Raw genomic sequence first — 19404 nt, 5'->3', positions numbered from 1 at the left:
CATTAAACACCACCCTGCAGGGACACCGCGTTACATTAAACACCACCCTGCAGGGCCCATCCACGAGGGACACCGCGTTACATTAAACACCACCCTGCAGGGCTGTGGAACACATCCACGAGGGACACCGTGTTACATTAAACACCACCCTGCAGGGACACCGCGTTACATTAAACACCACCCTGCAGGGACACCGCGTTACATTAAACACCACCCTGCAGGGACACCGCGTTACATTAAACACCACCCTGCAGGGCCCATCCGAGGGACACCGCGTTACATTAAACACCACCCTGCAGGGCTGTGGAACACAGCCAGCAACGCCACGGTCAGCATTCCATCAATGATAAATGTATATGCACACACCAAACCAACAGTGTCTGACATATAATTTGATATGGTGAAACCTCATTCCTTTTATTGCATTCTTCACTATATAGACACACATTTCTGTGTCCTAAGAAAGAGGATCTCAGCTGAATGTATTACCACTCTGCTTTACCCACACCGCTTAGCTCTGGATCTGTTTTAATTCCAAAGGTCAACGGTCAATGACTCCTGCCTGTTGTGGAGCCGATATATTACATGTGGCCAGATGGGTGATGTCGGAGATTGCCTATTGACTTTTAGCTACGCTCTACATCTCTCTGCATTCTCCTCAGAGCAGAAGCCTCATTGTGGAGCAGGTAGAGGAAGGGGAACTGGTCAGCAGAAGCAGTTGTCTGACTGTGCGTGTGCGTATGCATGTGTGCGTGTGTGTGTGTGTGTGTGTGTGTGTGAAGGCGTATGACTGTGATCTCCTTGCATGGCCTGGTGTTGCTGTCTGTCGGCCACGGTTTCATCGCAATATCGAGCGTTTTAGGAGAGGACTGGCGGCAGCATTCTGCCCAAGATCAATTGCTGTCAGATCAATAGCGCTATCCCTCGCAGCTGGACCGCAGTGCAGACCACAGATCTGACACGTTCACCTTCAAAACACCCCAACTGCAAGGCCACCACTGCAGTGTGCAGCTTTCACCCTCTGAAGAGGAGGTCTTCTGGAATGTTTTTTTTTCAAAATTCCAAGTCAGTGTTCTAGAACTCTGTTGCTTTCGATTACCAGCAGTGATTGTTACATCAGCATTATAATGTTCAGTTAGGAATTCCACTCATTCCACTCACCTTTTTAAACCTTTATGGTGTACGATCACAAGTGTGTGAATAGAATGTTCAGTCAAAAACATTCTAATCACATATTTGTGATCGTACACTTAAAACGTGAGTGGAATTACAGCATAAGATATTACCTGATATTACCAGATTGTAACACGATGACTACCCTTCACTTAACAAACCACTTTCTGCAAGATTGTGATACACTTCTACCTCATCTTGTTTCCTTCCTGCAGTTATGGCTGGCATCTCAGAAAGGAGTGAATACAAACTGAAGCCATAAAGAAAAATTAATGGAATATATGTATTTATGAAGATCTTTTAAATTGTGATTTACAGTTCCATTCATTTATGCAACTTGAAGCGCACGTTGAAGCCTTCTCCACCATGCAGTCCGTTAAAATCAGGCCATGTTCCAGTATTTCTTTCAATGATTATCAATGCACAGCAGGGTAATATAAGGTCAGGGCACCAGGCTTGTAACTGGGAGGTTGCAGGCTCTAATCCCAGGTGTGACACAGCCATAGTACCCTTGAGCAATGTACTGTAATGCAGCCATAGTACCCTTAAGCAATGGGAAGTAGAGATAAAAACTGCAATTATATCACCTGCACAAAGAGTTAAATTAGACTAATCATATGATTAGCCTAATGGTGCAGACTTATACAGGTTAAAACAGATTAAATCAAATGAATTAAAACTTCAAGGTTTAAACTTTGTGTCCTCTGTCATTCTTTAGGGCTGCTTGGCTTGCCCAGAAGAAAATACACATCACATCAATGGAGAAAAAAAGGCATGAAAAAGTTCCTATACATGCACAAATGCTTGTCACTTTTTGCTTGTCAAAGGTACTTATTAGTACCCAAACAGAACATTACTGTATTTTCTGGGTACATTTGGCAAATTTGTTCCCAAAGGAACAAAAATGAACCTCCACCGTACCAGTATATCTCAGAGCGTATATATTGCACTAAAGTTTGAACCTTTGAATCTGCAGAGATAAAAAAATGTAGAAGTCATGTAGAAGTATTAAACCAGACCACTCCCTTAAAAAATATGTGATGAATATTCCCCAAACTGGTTCCTAATAAAGGATTCCAGAATGCTGAAGTACTATTCAGCGTCAGCGCGACAGCTCATTAATTCAAGGCACTTGCCGGAGTGAGTCCAACAAAAAGCACATGACTTTAAAAAAAAAAGAACAGAGACAGCTGTACAATGTTTGTGTACGCTCAGCGAGCGACAGGTATCCCCCAGAGTGCCCCCACTGAAACACAGAATAGTTGCGAGCTTGTTTGAGTACTTTAATCTCAGCGGGGGACCGAGGGCTTCCCAGCTGTCTCGGCTTGGCGAGCACCATGTGACTTCCTGCTTGCTTGCGCGCGCAGTTTTCTGTGAATGGGAAATCTGCTTCGCCAGTGCCCGGCCTTGCCGACTCACAGGTCCGATCGTGTGTCCCTTTCTGAAGTCAGACAGAGGGTGACGGGCATTTGCAACCCGCCCCCCCTGCTCTTAATAGACTTCTCCAATCCGGGACAATAAGGAGGCAGACAGGTTTAACAAAGGCAGCGGCCCGGTCGCACTGTTAAACAGGCCATAAAATGCATCTGGAGCTCCCGGGCTTCCCGGGTACAAAGCAGGCCCTGTTGGCTGGCGGGACCGGTCTTTGTGTGCGCGTCCCGGCCAGCCACTTCCACACCGCTCTGAACCCGAGTCCCTCTGTCGCCACGGCGCCCGCCGTTGCCTAGCAACTCTCCCGGGAGTCTGCCAACGGCGGACGGTTTTGGGGGGACCCTCTCCACCCCGCCTGCGCTTCTTGAGCAGAAAGGATGTGTCTGAATAGGCAGAGGGAGGGGCGAAGCAGGGAGTGAGGGTGAATGGGGGTGGGGGGGGATTGGTAACTGCTGCCACTCTAGGAGACGTTTCACACACCCGTGGAATTCCCAAAACGAGTCGGGCCTGTTCAGACGCCCTTTGTGCTCGTGCTCCTTCCCCAAAGAGACACTGGGGCCCACCGGGGTCCACTGGGGCCCACTGGGACATCGGGATGCGACCGGAACACTCATCTTCCTTTCAGCCGACCTGGAGCGCAACAACTATTCCCCCCAACCCCCTCCAGGGGGCTTCATTTAGACCACCCACCCCCCCACCCCCCAGCTCCTCACTCTACCTCACCTCATCCCACACACACCCCCCCCCCCCCTCCTGGAGTCAGCCTGCAGCAATCCAAACTAACGATCAATCGTCTGGATCCGCCCTGAAAAACAGCATCTCACTGTGGAATGCGTCACACCTGATCTGGTCAAACCGCTGAAATGAAGGATCTTTCATATCCCCGAATGACTCGCCCGTGAGGATGTTTTTTTGAGTAGGATGACCTCCGAGCCTTTGCTCAAGATGTGTTTTTTGACCCTGAGTACACCGCAGCACACCACAGCACACGGCTCAGACGTGTAAATTTGGAAATGAACGGCTCTGCCTGGAGCGTGACCTTTGGTTTCCGCGACGACAGAGAGATTAGCACGATGTGCAAAGTGTTCTTCCGAGGAGTCCCGCGCGACGCAACAGTTTTGTTAAATGTGCACATGGCAGCAGGGCGCTCCTGCCTTACGGTCCCATCATAAGGGTGCCTCCGAACTAGCCCCCGTGGCCAGTGGGCTAAAGTTCAGCTTTTTCTACATAAGAACTGGCATTACATAAGGCTGCAGCCTCCGAGCGGCTCACGAATAATCAACACCCCGGCTGGGGGCTTTCTGTATCACTCTGACTTCATATCACGCTGAAAACAGGGCCGACTGAAAAGCAGTGACACGCTGCCCTTCTGTCCACAGCACTGCGGCCTTCCACTGCGGTGGCCAAACTTTAGATTCTCAGACGCCTCTTCAGTGCGAATCCGTACCTTTACTTCTACGCGTAAGAGTTGGCCGGTTTTAATAAAATTAGTGACAGAAGACCAGACAGAGACTGGTACACAAAACGAGGGTCATTAAAACACGATTAAGACAAGCTATAACAAATAAAACGGCACACCACTATTCTCTCTATTAAGCAGGCATGTCAGAGTCTGCCTTAACTATGTTCTGCCATGTTTTCCTTGCAGAGAATTAAAAGCACTCTACACCCATGAGGAGAAACAGAATGTGCAATGAACCAATGAGGCTGGTAATCTGACCTCGGCATATAGGAAGTCACTGAACATGAACTTTGAGCATCGATTCAGCTGTTATCCAATCCCTCCCGTTTCAGTGAATTACTTTGCATTTACAGTTTTTAAATAATTTCAAGGGAATGTAGAGTTGTTCCAAATTGTAACTACTGTCATTTTATTTAAGGCCATGCAAACACTACACTACTGACAATATTCAGCAAACGACTCTCGTATCTTTATTGTGTTATCAATAACTCTGAATTATTTAAGTCAGTTTAACCTTCGGGTGACTGAATGAATGAAACGCAGTGGACCAGAAGGACATTAAGCGCTCCCATGTTCATGTTTCACTGCAGAACTGGTAACGGTCTCATGTGAAGCCATGACCGTTGACGGTTCTGTGCGATGCCCTGATGGACCGCGTGTGAGGACCAGACGGTTCTGTGCTGACGGACCTGGTGTGAGGACCAGACGGTTCTATGCGATGCCCTGATGGACCTGGTGTGAGGACCAGACGGACCTGGTGTGAGGACCAGACGGTTCTGTGCTGACGGACCTGGTGTGAGGACCAGACGGTTCTGTCACTGCCCTGACGGACCTGGTGTGAGGACCAGACGGTTCTGTGCGATGCCCTGACGGACCTGGTGTGAGGACCAGACGGTTCTGTCAATGCCCTGACGGACCTGGTGTGAGGACCAGACGGTTCTGTCAATGCCCTGACGGACTCACCAGCCACGGAGATGATGAAGGACGCGTCCATGGGGTCGATGCCCAGGGTCCGGGCGCGGGCCGACAGGTGGAAGTAGGGGATGAAGTAGGCCAGCTGGCTGAAGACCAGCGACCACGTGTAGATGCAGAAGAAGGGGTTCTTCAGAAGAGCGAAGTCCAGCACTTTGACCCCAGGGGGCCCCCTCTCCGCGGGCAGGCTCCCCGCTGCTGGAGACTTCCCGTTCTGCTCCTGGGGTACCTCCCCCGGCCCCCCCGCCTTGCAGGGGTCCCCGTCCGGGCCGCCCAGCCCGTTCCGGACCAGGCTCGTGAGATCAGAGGTCTGCGGCGGGACGGGCCGGTCGGGGGGCAGGCAGTCCCAGCAGGGCCCGGAGGGGGGGCCCGTTTTGGCAGTGCCGTTGGTTACAGGGGAGGAGCCGTTCAGGCACAGCTTTGGAGCCTCCTTCTCTGGTCCAATCATTACGCCGTTTGGGTCTTTGTGAATTTGCGGCGAGGACGGGAACTTGACACGAATGGGCCTAAGGAGCATCCCGGAGGCCACCAGATTCAGCATGAGTCCCCCCAAAATCAGCAGCGCCCCTGTTTGGGAAGATCACTCTGTCATTATCAGGAGAGAAATTATAGCTAATGGCCTATTCAGAAAGATTCCTTACAAAATAAATGTAAAAAGAAAAATTAATATTCACATTAGTATTATTATTATTAATATTATTATTATTATTATTATTCATCAGCCTCAACCACAATTAAGCAATACAGCACAAGAGGCAATCAATCAAATTCAATCACATTTTATCTGTATAGCGTATTTTACAGCAGTTGTCACAATACGCTTTACAGACAACCCTGGCCTAAACCCCCATAGGAGCAAGCCCAAGGCAAAACACATAATATTGTGTCATGAATTGATACTGCAATGCTGTATCTTGAATACAGTCATGGCTACACGGGTGATACAGCACAGCCTCAAGTGCTATATTGCAGTATCAATTCATGACACAATATTATATGTTTTTTTAATATTACTTGTAAGTAACTGTGTACAGAGTGACACTGTTTACAAACAGGCTGTTCGATTAAGCGTTACTGTATCAGATTTAAAAATTACTGTAGAATGCAATCTAAGCCCATCAGCATCCAGGATCGAAACAACCAGTTTCATAACGTGCATTGCTAGCTTGCCTACCATATTGATCTAAGATTAACAGAAAAGATAAAGACACACAGGGGACTTATTGGGCCCTTGATATTACCAACCCATCCCCTAGGAAAACATGGTTTAAATGGTACTGCTTAAAGGCATACTATGCAAGATTTTTTCATCCTTGCTGTGGTCCTGTGTTTACAATCAAAGAAGTCTCCTCCTCCATGTTCATCCCAGCCCACTCACCCCTGAGTACCCGGCTGAGTCACTGACACACATATTCATTAAAAACTAATGATATATTTCTCTCATCAATTATTCAGACTGAACATTACATTGTCCGGTTGGGACCACAGTTTGATACATCAATTTGATTTGATACATAAATTTGATATTTAATTTGAAAACTGGACATTCTGGTCAAAATTTGACATCTGGCAACCCTAGCTGGATAGCTAGAGGCACAGAACAGTGGTTAGATGTGACGTTACTTACAGATCCAACAAAAAACAAGCCAGCTCCACGTAGCTTTTCATCCCTTTCCAAGGTTAACTACCTCTTGAACGAGCCCTGTCAGTTTGTCTTTTTGCTTACTTGTATTTGGGCTTTTTCACTGGCTAGCCAGCAACAAACACAGAATTCTGATTCCAAATCACACGCTCTGTGTTTTAAAAATTTTAAATATATATTTCAAGAGCATTTGATACTATATGTGTCTTACAAAAAGCCTTGAATCTAAAAAATATATAATACCAAGGAGGGGCAAAAAAAAACTGCCCATCTTTTCCATTCATCAAAAATATGGTTCTTACTCATGAGGTTTTGAACCAACTTTATTAGCCCCTGACTTTTGAAACGCTGACAATAGACAACAGCTGAATTAGAACATTCAATGTGGGCAAAAAAGCCACAATACACACACACGATTTTTCATTAAACCAAGAATATACATGTAATCTTGAAACCTAAATCCTGAATATAAATGACAATGGAAAACACAGATAAGAGATGGAGGCAGAAAGTCATGTAGAGGAAAAGTCTCTCACTCTGTGGAAGTGATTTAACTCAAAAGATTTTTTAGCGAAAGCCAGTAGTTTGCAGTGTGTATAAAATGTTGCCTGTTGTTTTGTTTTGTACCTTGCCAGGCATACTGGTCAAGTAGCAGCTGAGTGAAGGGAGCCAGGGCAAAGGTCAAACCCATGCCTGAGCGGCCAATCGAGTACGCCGTGGCCAGCCTCTTCCTGAAATAGGTCGCCGTGACGACAGAAGTGGCTTGATACAGCAGAGCAAAGCCCATACCTGCCGGAGACACAAAGAACACACACTTCCATGGAGATTCCCTGCAGATTACAGCAAAGCTCCTGCCATCCACTGCTTTACCGAGAGCGGCAAGGTCTCATTTTCTCTACATATCCAAATTAACTGCACACTATTTGTCACACTGAAGTGTTTTATCCTCAAGCACACAATTTCAGTAAGGTGTATGACTCAAATAATGTTTTGGAAAGAATTTGACATCTTTAAGGGAACATGCACTGTATACAGACATCCTTGGTGTGCTTGTGTAATGAGTTAAGAGATTTGCCTGTGGTCCAAGGTGACATTTGAACCCAGGGCTCTCGCCCAAAGATGCCACAGACCAACGCGTTACCAGTCAGCTAGAGGCAAAATCAGCCCCAAGCTAAGGGCAATGTTGTTATTTTAAAACTGAGGGTTGTGTCGCCAGGGAGTGTTGTCGCGGTAACCTGTTACGAGGCCTTCGCTTTACTGCACCACACTGTGCTTCACTAGCCGAGCTAGCTACCCACGTTCTGTAGGTGCTGTATGCTACCCACGTTCTGTAGGTGCTGTATGCTACCCACGTTCTGTAGGTGCTGTATGCTACCCACGTTCTGTAGGTGCTGTATGCTACACACGTTCTGTAGGTGCTGTATGCTACCCACATTCTGTAGGTGCTATATGCTACCCACGTTCTGTAGGTGCTATATGCTACCCACGTTCTGTAGGTGCTGTATGCTACCCACGTTCTGTAGGTGCTGTATGCTACCCACGTTCTGTAGGTGCTGTATGCTACACACGTTCTGTAGGTGCTATATGCTACCCACGTTCTGTAGGTGCTGTATGCTACCCACGTTCTGCAGGTGCTGTATGCTACCCACGTTCTGTAGGTGCTGTATGCTACACACGTTCTGTAGGTGCTGTATGCTACCCACGTTCTGTAGGTGCTGTATGCTACCCACGTTCTGTAGGTGCTATATGCTACCCACGTTCTGTAGGTGCTGTATGCTACCCACGTTCTGTAGGTGCTGTATGCTACACATGTTCTGTAGGTGCTGTATGCTACCCACGTTCTGTAGGTGCTGTATGCTACCCACGTTCTGTAGGTGCTGTATGCTACCCACGTTCTGTAGGTGCTGTATGCTACCCACGTTCTGTAGGTGCTGTATGCTACACACGTTCTGTAGGTGCTGTATGCTACACACGTAGGTGTTGTATGATGCAGTTCTGTAGGTGCAGTATGATGCAGTTCTGTAGGCGTTGTATGATGCAGTTCCGTAGGTGTTGTATGATGCAGTTCTGTAGGCGCTGTATGATGCAGTTCCACCCACCGATGATCAGCCCCATGCTGATGTAGAGGAAGACCACGCTGGTGGCCAGGATGCTGAGGAGGAACCCCGTGCTCACCAGCAGCGCCCCCACAATGGAAGTAGTTCTGTTCCCAAGCTTAGCGCAGGCCACCGAGGCCAGGGGGCCTGTCGAGGAAAACCAAAAAATGATCGTCTGAGTGGACAAACATTTCCATGAACACAAGGGCACATCGAAAGGAACGGAATGGGAAAACACATGAATGGGAATACGCAGAAAATGCCAGAGAACGGAACAGGTCGTTCAGGCCAGGCGAATAATTTCCCCAGTTTGTGGTTTTTTTATTTCCTCCTCACATTGTCTATTATGAAACATAATATAACAAACTGTACATGGTTCTGAACAAAAAGTAAAATTTGATAGATTGGTGGTTCGTTTAACTGACTAACTGAATGATTGATTGACTGGTTCATTGGTTGGTTGATTCATTGATAATTTGAGTGATTGATTGAATGAGTGATAGGTTGAATACTTGATTGATAGATTGATCGACTCTTTGACTGACTGAATGTTAGCTAGTTAGCCTCATGAGTGATGAGTGATAGGTTGAACACTTGATTGATGGAATGATTGACTCTTTGACTGACTGAGTGTTTGCTAGTTAGCCTCATGTGTGTCTAGTTGTAGCCGCTGACCTCCCGACAGCCTCAGGCTGGACATGATGGACCCAATCCAGCTGATGCTCTCTGCCGAGCCACCAAACTCGTCCTGGAACGCCACGAAGAAAATCCCAAAACTCTTCAGGGTTCCCATCACCAACACGTTTACCTGCGCCCACAAACAACAGCCAGTCAGCTTAATGCCTGCTTACAATGAGTCAAGCTCCTTCACGTTAGCACAAACGGTGAGCATATCAACTTAAAACCTGTCTATAGCTAGCCAAATGACCTTACAGCTTGTGAGGCCAGTTACTTTAAAGCTCCCACAAACAGTGAAGCAGTCGCTTTAAGCCTGCATGTAGAAGGCTAGCCTCTGCCAGCAGAAATGCAGTTCAATGCACCCATATTTCTGGTCCTTTTTCCCCAGAACCTTGCATTAAAGAGAAACTATTCTACTACGAATTTCTGCCAAAGGCAAGTTCTAGAATAATGCTGTGAACGTTGAATAGCTATTTATATTTACAAGACCTGTTTCATAAAAGTGTTTACTGCCTACTACTCTGTTGCTCACAGCACTCAGTAGATGTACTGTGTTTACGTTCTCTTGCATTGTACCTTGCTCTGAATAAGAATGTCAGCAGCATGAATCTAATATGGCTGCTGAATGTATTCTGTTGCCATAACTACAAAAGGCTGTAGAAAACATTCCGTTTCTTCTGAACTTTTTGTAAAACATTTTTTAACTAATGCTAAGAGTGTAGGGGGAAAGGCTGCATTATGCATATTGGTAACTGTCTATGGATAAGTTCTACACAAAGAAATCAAAGAGAGATCTTAAAAGATAGAAACCACCAATCACAGTAATGAAGGTGAGCAGGAAATGACCCGGGCAACGTACCAGGAAGCAGTGCAGGACAATCATCCAGCCCCATCCCCCATCTGGGGGGTCTACATAGGTCACCTCCTTCTCCTTCTCCTCCTTCTTGAAAATCTTCATCTTGGCTGCCTTGACCTCACTGAAAAAACACACACACAAGAGACAAACTCTCAAACAAACACCTCTTATTCAGATACACGCTACAGTTATACTCAACCCGTTCATCAGAAACCATCAGCAAACACCACATCCAAAATAAGGTTTGTGCTTTCTGAACATGAATTTGTTTTCAGGGTGTGATCTTTCTGAATAAAAAACATATATTTCTGGTGGCTTCTCACCCTGACAGCATTCTCTGCCCACGCCCCTAAATTCTATAGAAACAGAATATATTTCAATATACCAAAATAAAATATATAATCAAGAGCTGAAAAGACAAGGAATATATGGACGAACATTTCACCTTGTGCTTAAACATACCTCGCAGTTATATATTTATCATTATATTTTGAATATATTGCAGCATATTTTCATATGGATCTGATCCCTTTCATTGGAGAATGGACTGGTAGAGGACTGGAATATACCATGTGACATGACTGGAATGGTGAGAAAACTGTGTATCAAATTCCCTGTAGGTCCAAGTCAACCCTCCACAGCTGTGTGAGCTATGGATAAGGCGGAAGACCTCACTGTTCTTCTCTGTGTTTAAGTGGCTGGTACCACTGCAGCCCATTCTGTGCTCTGTTATGTAGCTCTGCTAATAACTAGCTATTTAACTCCAATAAGTGTGTTGACCAAAGCAAATTCCTCGTATGTGTAAATGTACTTGGCAATAAATTCGATTCTGATTCTGATTCTGATTCTGATTACATTTACAAGAAGTGTGCTTGTGTGCTTCAGGAGTGTGCGCTGTGTAATGCAAGGGACTAATAATAATTTCACTTGCTGACAAGGATATGTTAGCCGAGCTAATTCTCCCAGCTTCCTTCATGCGTTAGCTATGGTAATTAGTGAGCACCTATCTGCCTGGTTCCCTTGAATTGTATGGGCTTAATTATTAGCGGTGCATTTGTGAGTCTCTCTGGCAGTTCAGGGAACCAACCTTTCCTCCTGTTCCCGCCATTCCCAAGCTCCATGAACAGGTGTCTACGTTCAATTCAGAGCTCTTCCCGCCAACTTCGCTCTGGGAGGAGCTTATAGCCATCGAGGCGCTGACCTGGCTTCCTGCCTGTCTGCATGGAGCCCGAGCAACTCACCGCACCTCTCCGTGATTCCTCCGGAATCGTCCGCTAACTCTCCCACGTACAGTGCTTTCGCTCACGCACCAGAACCACCGCAGCTCTTATACCTGAACTTATACTGCACGCCGTGTGACTGTGCACTGAAGAACTATAAACTATAATCTGTGGTAAAGAGACTCGAAACTAAGAAATCGGTAACACGCTGCCCAGAGTGTCTGCCATTGTGCATTTGATACTTGCAGAGATGGAAGGTCCAGGGGTCAGAAAGTAAAAGTCCTGCCATGTGTTTCCCCCACCCACAAACTCAGCCAGCTGATTTTGGTAATTAGCTCTACCCCCTAGCTGAAGAATCGTGCTAACTAGCAAATCCTGGTGACTGGAACAAAATACTAGGGAGGATTTTTACATTCTGAACCTGGATTTTCCATCTCTGGATACCTGTGTCAACTTCAAGCGGCCCTTCCCAGGTAAAACACCTCAACCCTTTAAGGTGTGAGATGACAAATATGTGATCAGAATGTTCTTAACTGAACATTCTAATTAATGCTGATGTCACAATCACTACTGGTGATTGAAAGCAATCGAGTTCTAGAATACTGACATTCCAGCAAAAAAAACCTGCACTTCAAAGGGTTAAGCATGCCTGTGGAGGCAGTTGCTCCTCATCCCCGTCAGCTTTATCACCCGCCAAATACCTTCCTACCTTCAGAGCCAGCCGCTGCTTCACCTCGTAAGTGCTCAATGACTCAGGCTTCAGAAAATGAGGGTGGGATGTCAGTAATGCTACGCTCCGTAAGAAACACAGGAAAGAATGCTCAGCGTCATTCAGATCTACTCTCGATAAGCTCCCAGCGCTAGTACCTGATCTTCCCTGTGACACTGAGCGTTTTCAGACCCCCTAGCCTCCCAGAGTTAGCGGATAGCATGTCTTCGGCTGTGTCTGGTGATGTCATACTCAGCGCTAGGCCCAATCTCCCCGCTCGCTCGGCTTGCTCCCGCTCGTCTGGATCTGGCAGTGGCCGCACATTGCACCAGCGTGCTTACTCGTGTGGAGGAGTCTCACGCTGGCTCTGAACCGCAGGCCGGTGTAACTGCCACTGAGGACGCCGAGGTCATGTCCTCAGGACTTTCTCATGTCCATTTCCTAACCCTGTGCTTCATTTCATTCTTTGGTGAGAACATCAGCTGCAGTTCATTTAGGAGGGGAATGGCCTTTAATATTTTCGCAAATTTAAGCCTAATCTAGAGGCACATGTGCAGCATTTACACCCTAAATGCATCCTCAAATGTCTAAATTAAAGGGAAAAAAGAGCACTTTCTGCACGCCGATCTGCATCCCGATTAGTCTACGAGGTCTCCTGGACCCTGTGCCAACACTGCAAGGATCCCCAGCATAATTGCAAACTGATAATAATCACCCGCGCTTGCTCAGTTTATACCGGCTGCAGGCGGCCAGCTCTGTCAATGTTTACCACGTGCGGTGGTAATGCAGTACGCGTAAATATTTAATCATTTTCCATCTACAGAAGAGGTGGTGGACCATGTCACCGTCAGCAGATTGATAGTTTCCCCCCCAAAGTACGGTAGTTAAAATTTCATTAAAGGTCACTTTGAAAGAAACAGGCCACCGAAAATATAACGAGCAGCAAATCGTTTCAAGACTGACTTGAAAACTCCCCACATGCCTCATAGATTAGGCTACGGCTCCGTTTTCAGTGACCCATTTGCATTTCACTAGCCTAACCGTGCAATTTCACTTTTAGCATTTAAATAAGATCAGCCCTTTTCCTCAAAGCTGCCGCTAGAGAAAGGAATTCCTTTTTACGTTTGCGCATTTCTTTCACTCTGTTGACGCAGTCGTGAGACACAGAAGCCGAGAGCGCGGCACGCTCGTCTGCCAGCGCACTCTCCTCCCACTTTCACAGCGCGCCGTGATTTACGAGGACGGCGCCAAATGGAAAAAAAAGATATCTGCGGTCGAGTCCGAGTCTGTCAGGACTAACTGACCTATCCACACGCGGACTCGCGGCCCACTTTCAGAGGTGTGCCTCAAGGAAATAATGAAAATTACCTCAAAGATCAAGACGCCAAATCAGCCCCACTGACTGTGATATCGTTTTAAATCCAAGAGAAGACTTGCCTATTCCTTCACCAGAAGTTTGCATATTCATCCCGTGTTTGCGTGGGTTTCCCCCGGGTGCTCCGGTTTCCTCCCACAGCCAAAATATAATGGAAATTAGCCTCCCCGGCTGACTCTGGCACATTTACAGCAATTTAATTAATGTGCATCGTCCCTGTCAGACAACTAATGAATGAAACTAGAGTCTCTGTGAGCTGCTCAGGATCATTTAAACACCTGACATGGGAGAAATGCGACAAACATCAAACTAATCACCAAAAAAAGAGATGGGGAAGATCAAAGCTCTGACTCCATCTGTAATTTCAGTTTAGATACATGCATCAAAATTCCAAGCCAGAAAATGGTTTTCCTTTTTTAACATATATACTTTTTCACAAAAAACATTTTTGACAAGGAGAACATTTAGACAATCAGAAATAGGTTAACCTACTTCTATGTACCCACATGAGGGTTCAGGAATACTGTACGTTGACCGTTCTCATAAGCAGATAACCAGACTGGACCTTTGGGTGCCTCTCAAAGTCAGATGGAAGATTGCTGGATGGTCAGAAATGCTGGTTGTGAGCAGGATTCCCTGTTATAACTTGTGGGTACAGTTTAACTAAAGGCCACTAATGATGCCTTGGAAACATGAGCACACACAATTCTACCAGTTTCTTGGAATGAGTGTCGCACATTAAATCATCTACTACCATTAATGTAGCCATGTACTTATGAAGAGCTCAGAATGGTCCCACTAACCTTTTTTGAAAATAATAACCTGATTAATTTCGCTCATAAATCTGGCAGCGAATGGCTACATATCTAGCATACATGTCTCTAATGCTCTGTCTAGAACAGACATATGGTTATTCATCTGCACTGCAAAAAGGCCAGTGCCCACTACAGTAACACTGACATACACTCAGTGGCCACTCTACTAGGTGCACCCATCTAGTACCGGGTAGGACCCCCTTTTGCCTCCAGAGCAGCTGGAGGGCTAATGCAAATAAATGCAGATAAAGTAATAATTGAAATACATATTCAGATACAGTCTATACAAAGGCAGCTTCAAATATAGGGCATATTCAGTCAAGAAAGTCAATGGTATAGTACTAATAAATAGTGAAAATATGAAGTCGATCATTTTTCCCCACAAGAACATACAGTCACAATAGGTGTTTTTTCTTTGTCTAATGTCTCCCCAGGTGCCGATGTGAAGGCGTTTGTGTGGATGTGGGGTACAGAGGTGGGTGGGGGAGTGGAAGTATGTTTGTGTACAGGTGCAAGGTGTACTTGTTCCAAATGGTAGAAAAAGTGGGCAAAAATCCCCAGAAAATGTATATTTCTGAATCCTGTGACACATTCATAAGAACACCTTGGATAACAATGGATCAACGGTCTTAGATCCAGCCCATGTTCTTCAGGTTGCTGGTGGCAACAGGAAAGGCATTAACCCAAAGGTTTAGTAAACAACTTGGGAATTTCTCCTCCAGTAAAGTTGGCCATTTTTCAAATTTGCTTCCCTGTAAGTCTGATATCCTTCTGACAGTTAATGGTGGATTTACCAGAGGGGTGAGATTGCTCAGCTTCAGAGTAGTGAAGTTAGAAAGCCACAGACAGCCAGTAACAAAACTTCCTCACCGCCAGCCTGAGCAGAAATACCGGAGGCTGTGAGGTTAATCGGGGTTAATGACTCGCTGTGGCTCGTGTGGGATGTATCGTGTCATGGGACCCCAGATTTACTCAGTCAAATCCCTTTCATATACATACAACTCTGAGGAGCTCTGAGAAGCCTAACCTTCTGGGGTAACTGACTCTGCAAGTCCAGCTTCAGACAGGCAGGCCTGCCCCTATGGGGGGGGGGGTCGAATTGGGAGGTGCATTGGGTCTCATGCCTGTGAGGAATTTTTTTTTAGCATTTGAAGTGGCAATCCTTAATTTTGTCATATTAAAAATGCCATATGTAATGCTTTTTCACAATGGCACTTTTGTAGCAGTATTGATTCAATGTATTTGTGTCCTGTAGTTGCTCCTCTATGTGCCATTGTCCACTGATGGTGTCGAGTGCAACAATCCTGCCAATTATCCAAATGTGATGCTGCACATACAGTCATACAGTCACCTGCATGCCAAATGCAAAAGAGCAAGCGTCTAAAATCCAAAAAGCATCCTTAAAATTAGGTTTGCTGTTGCTCAATATTACTGGGTCAGAAGACAGTGTCAAATATGTGAATTTTTTACAAAGATTTGGTGCATCACGTTAATTCACATAGCCTATAGACAAAAGGACTATTCTACAAATCTATCTAATGTCATCACATATTCTGCCAGTATAATAGGTCTTCTAGGACTATACAATTTACTAACAATAAATATGATTTCATGTGTGAACATTAATACATTTATTAAAGGTAGATCCGGTAGATGCGTTTGCGCATGAATGGAGTGAGCGAGTGGAAGTCAACAGCTCTGGCTGCTCGGTGAGGAACGCAGCCGCTGCTAGCACTGCTAGCACGGTAACACAACGACACAACGACACAACGGCTTCACATCTCACCACATAAAACTCGGGAGTTAAATAACAACATTTCAAACAATAGCGGGCACACTGCTTACAGTGAACTGAACTTCTGCGCCTCTCCAAATTACTAGAAGGGGATGAAGAGGTATCAAGGAACATGTAACGAGAGATAGAGAGAACTATATTTAAAAAAATAGAAATAAATTATTTTTAACCCACAGAGCAGCATGAGCATCCCGCAAACTGAGACCAGTGGGCTATGAACGGGATCTTGGGCTTCAGATTAGTTAGACCTGTGGTGAATATGCATTCACACTGAGAGTTATCATATTAAGCAGGTCCACCATTTTGCCATGACTTCCTTTAAAACATGGACATCTGATGTAAAACATTTGTTTCATAGTCACACATATAGACATATATTCACAGACACTTTTTTCAGGTGGCAGCTCACCATGAGAGTACAGAAGCATTAGAAGGTAAAGAGAAGAGAGACACACTACCCCCTCCCCCCCCCACCCCCTTATCCTTCATTTCCCATATCCTACCAAGACCCAGAAGAAAAAAAAAGTTTTAAAAGTTATTCGGTATTTATAACATTATTATTTCACTTTTACCGAATGTCCCTTGTAGTGTATGACTCAGCATAGTAGAATGCATGGCTCTTGATATTAAGCCCAGCGACTCATGTGCCCGGCAGGGGACAAAAATGAATGGCTCCCAGGATGAATTAATTCCTAGGAGGCTAAATATACATTTAGGGTCTGGGGTCTGGGACCTCACACAACCCACTGGGCCAAACGGAAATCTGAGGCCGGGCAGCGGTGTGATTTAGTGTGATTTACCCTCCAGGCCCGACGCATGCAAGAGGAAGACGACCCGTGGCCCCTCCCAGGAGAGGCTTACGGGGCATAATGCACTCCGGAAGTATAAGTTATTAATGTCCACCGTCAGACCCCCCCTTCAGAGCTTCCAATCCGGAGTGAGGGCCAGGGAAACCCTGCTCCGTCCACAGACAAAATGTCTGAAAAACTCAAGAGCACACAGTCGTGTTTCGGGTCCAAAACGACCGGTAATCGGTATTTTTCACTCCTGCTGGACTTGTACTGTACAAGCCTTTAACGCTGTGCGTAATGATGTGCAATGGGGGGGCATGGGGGATTAAATTTGGTCAGCGGAGGGGATGAATGGGAAGGAGCAGTGGGTGATGGTGTTTTTGGGTTTCAGTACAAACCCCAACTGTGACCCCATTATGAGTAACACTGATGGAAACAAAGGGCAGTGACAGTTTATATATCAATGGGCACTAGTGCAACCGTGCTTGTTACTGTGCTGAAAGGGCCTGCGGATGATATACTGATCTATAACAACGGTGGGCGATCAGTGGTCGACTGGTATAGTCATCTCGACGCAGACAAATGAAGTCTGACATTTTTTTAAATGATAAAATTAATTAAATCCTTTGTAAACTTTGTTAAAATACTAAATACGACACAATATTCTTGCGTAACAATCATTGTATTTTTGAGAAAGAATATCAAGTGAAATAATGGAATGAGTGATCTGTGTTTGAATATTCGTTTTTTAGATTTACACTGACCTGATCTGATGGTGTGGCTTGCGGCCAACATCTTCACTAACCAAAATGCAGTGTTGGGGAAACTACACTGAAAGCGTAGTTGTACATACTACCAATTACTTCACACTGAAAGTAATTGAACTACAGCAAAGCTACCCTAAAGAGAAATTCAAAACTAGTTCAGTTCAGCTTTCAAAACTACAGCCACTCAAAAATGTAGTTCAAACTACTTTGTAAAAATTTTTTTTCAAAATTGTCATCATCGTGTTACCCAAACATGACGTACATGTGAGCACTGCCCTTCTTTTTGCACACAGGGAGAACCACTATACAGCCCAGTGTGGAGAACCAGCAATGTGTGCCAAATGGCAGTTTGACCGTTAGACACTATAGTGGAGCAGAGCGCTTCTCACCAACCAGGAAAAGAGAGAGAGGAGCTGTTATTTGGCCCAAGGAGTCTACGGGGAAAATTAGGGCCAAAAGTAGTTGGTAGAACATGCAGTTCTACACCAAGAAAAAAAAGCATGCTCTTAACTGTGTATGACAGAGGAGTTCATCCGTTATTGTGTGCAACTACATTTTTGTTCTTTAGGGAACAAAATTCCCAAATGTACACTGAAAGTACAATAATGTTCTATTTGCTGACTAATAAGTGCCTTCACAAGCAAAAGGAGGTACAAATGAATAATGTATAGCTGCCAAGAGGTACAACTGTAGGTACCTATGGCATACCACATTAGTGACAGGTGATTGTACCTTTATAGGCACTATTTCATAAATTATATAAAGGCTGTATTTCAATAACGTCCAAAGCAGGAGCTCCAAAGTGGAGCCAAGTTGGAACTCCCTCCTTGCTGGCATCCCCGCTTCCGCCATCAGACCTCTGCAGCTCCTCCAGAACGCTGCCGCTCGTCTGATCTACTGCCTCCCCAGACTCAGTCTTCTCATCTCCCTCCACTGGCTACCGGCGTCAGCTTGCATCAAATTCAGCACCTTGGTGTTAGCCTTTCGGGCAGCTAAAGGGACGGTACTTCCAGGTCATATCTCCTGCCTGTTCTGGACCCCAATGGTGGAATGAGCTTCCCACTGCAGTCAGAACAGCAGAAACCCTGCCCATCTTCCCACTACAGTGAGAACAACAGAAACCCTGCCCATCTTCCCACTACAGTCAGAACAGCAGAAACCCTTCCCATCTTCCACTACAGTCAGAACAGCAGAAACCCTGCCCATCTTCCCACTACAGTCAGAACAGCAGAAACCCTTCCCATCTTCCACTGCAGTCAGAACAGCAGAAACCCAGCCTATCTTCCCACTGCAGTCCAAACAGCAGAAACCCTGCCCATCTTCCCACTACAGTCAGAACAGCAGAAACCCTTCCCATCTTCCACTGCAGTCAGAACAGCAGAAACCCTGCCCATCTTCCCACTACAGTGAGAACAACAGAAACCCTGCCCATCTTCCCACTGCAGACTGAAGATTTACCTCTTCCGATTGCATCATGGCTCTCCTGACCCCTGTTAGATATCCTTTCTTTTCTCTCTGTCTTCCTTTGGATGTCCTTTAGGATAATATTACATGTACTGTAGAGCCGTGTAAGATATAAGGTTATCTGCTTAACCGTGCCTTGTACAAATACAAATTGTTGC

At 45.7% G+C, this 19404-nt stretch overlaps 1 protein-coding gene across 4 annotated transcripts in view; it reads right to left on the bottom strand.

Annotated features, from left to right (window-relative positions):
• The window catches only part of slc16a4 (solute carrier family 16 member 4), a 41254-nt gene that overhangs the window by 6106 nt on the left and 15744 nt on the right, over positions 1-19404 (bottom strand). For all 4 annotated transcript variants that reach the window (XM_035382144.1, XM_035382145.1, XM_035382147.1 and 1 more), the window contains 5 exons: positions 10314-10431; positions 9452-9584; positions 8780-8923; positions 7308-7469; positions 5030-5605 (listed from right to left, as the gene is read on the bottom strand). In XM_035382144.1, coding sequence (XP_035238035.1) covers positions 5030-5605; positions 7308-7469; positions 8780-8923; positions 9452-9584; positions 10314-10431 — 1133 coding nt within the window. The remainder of the gene's footprint in view (positions 1-5029; positions 5606-7307; positions 7470-8779; positions 8924-9451; positions 9585-10313; positions 10432-19404) is intronic.

The sequence above is a fragment of the Anguilla anguilla genome, chromosome 11, assembly GCF_013347855.1.
Source record: "Anguilla anguilla isolate fAngAng1 chromosome 11, fAngAng1.pri, whole genome shotgun sequence".
NCBI lineage: Eukaryota > Metazoa > Chordata > Actinopteri > Anguilliformes > Anguillidae > Anguilla > Anguilla anguilla.
The sequence above is the reverse complement of the archived record's forward strand: the minus strand, read 5'-3'. Positions and strand labels throughout refer to the sequence as shown.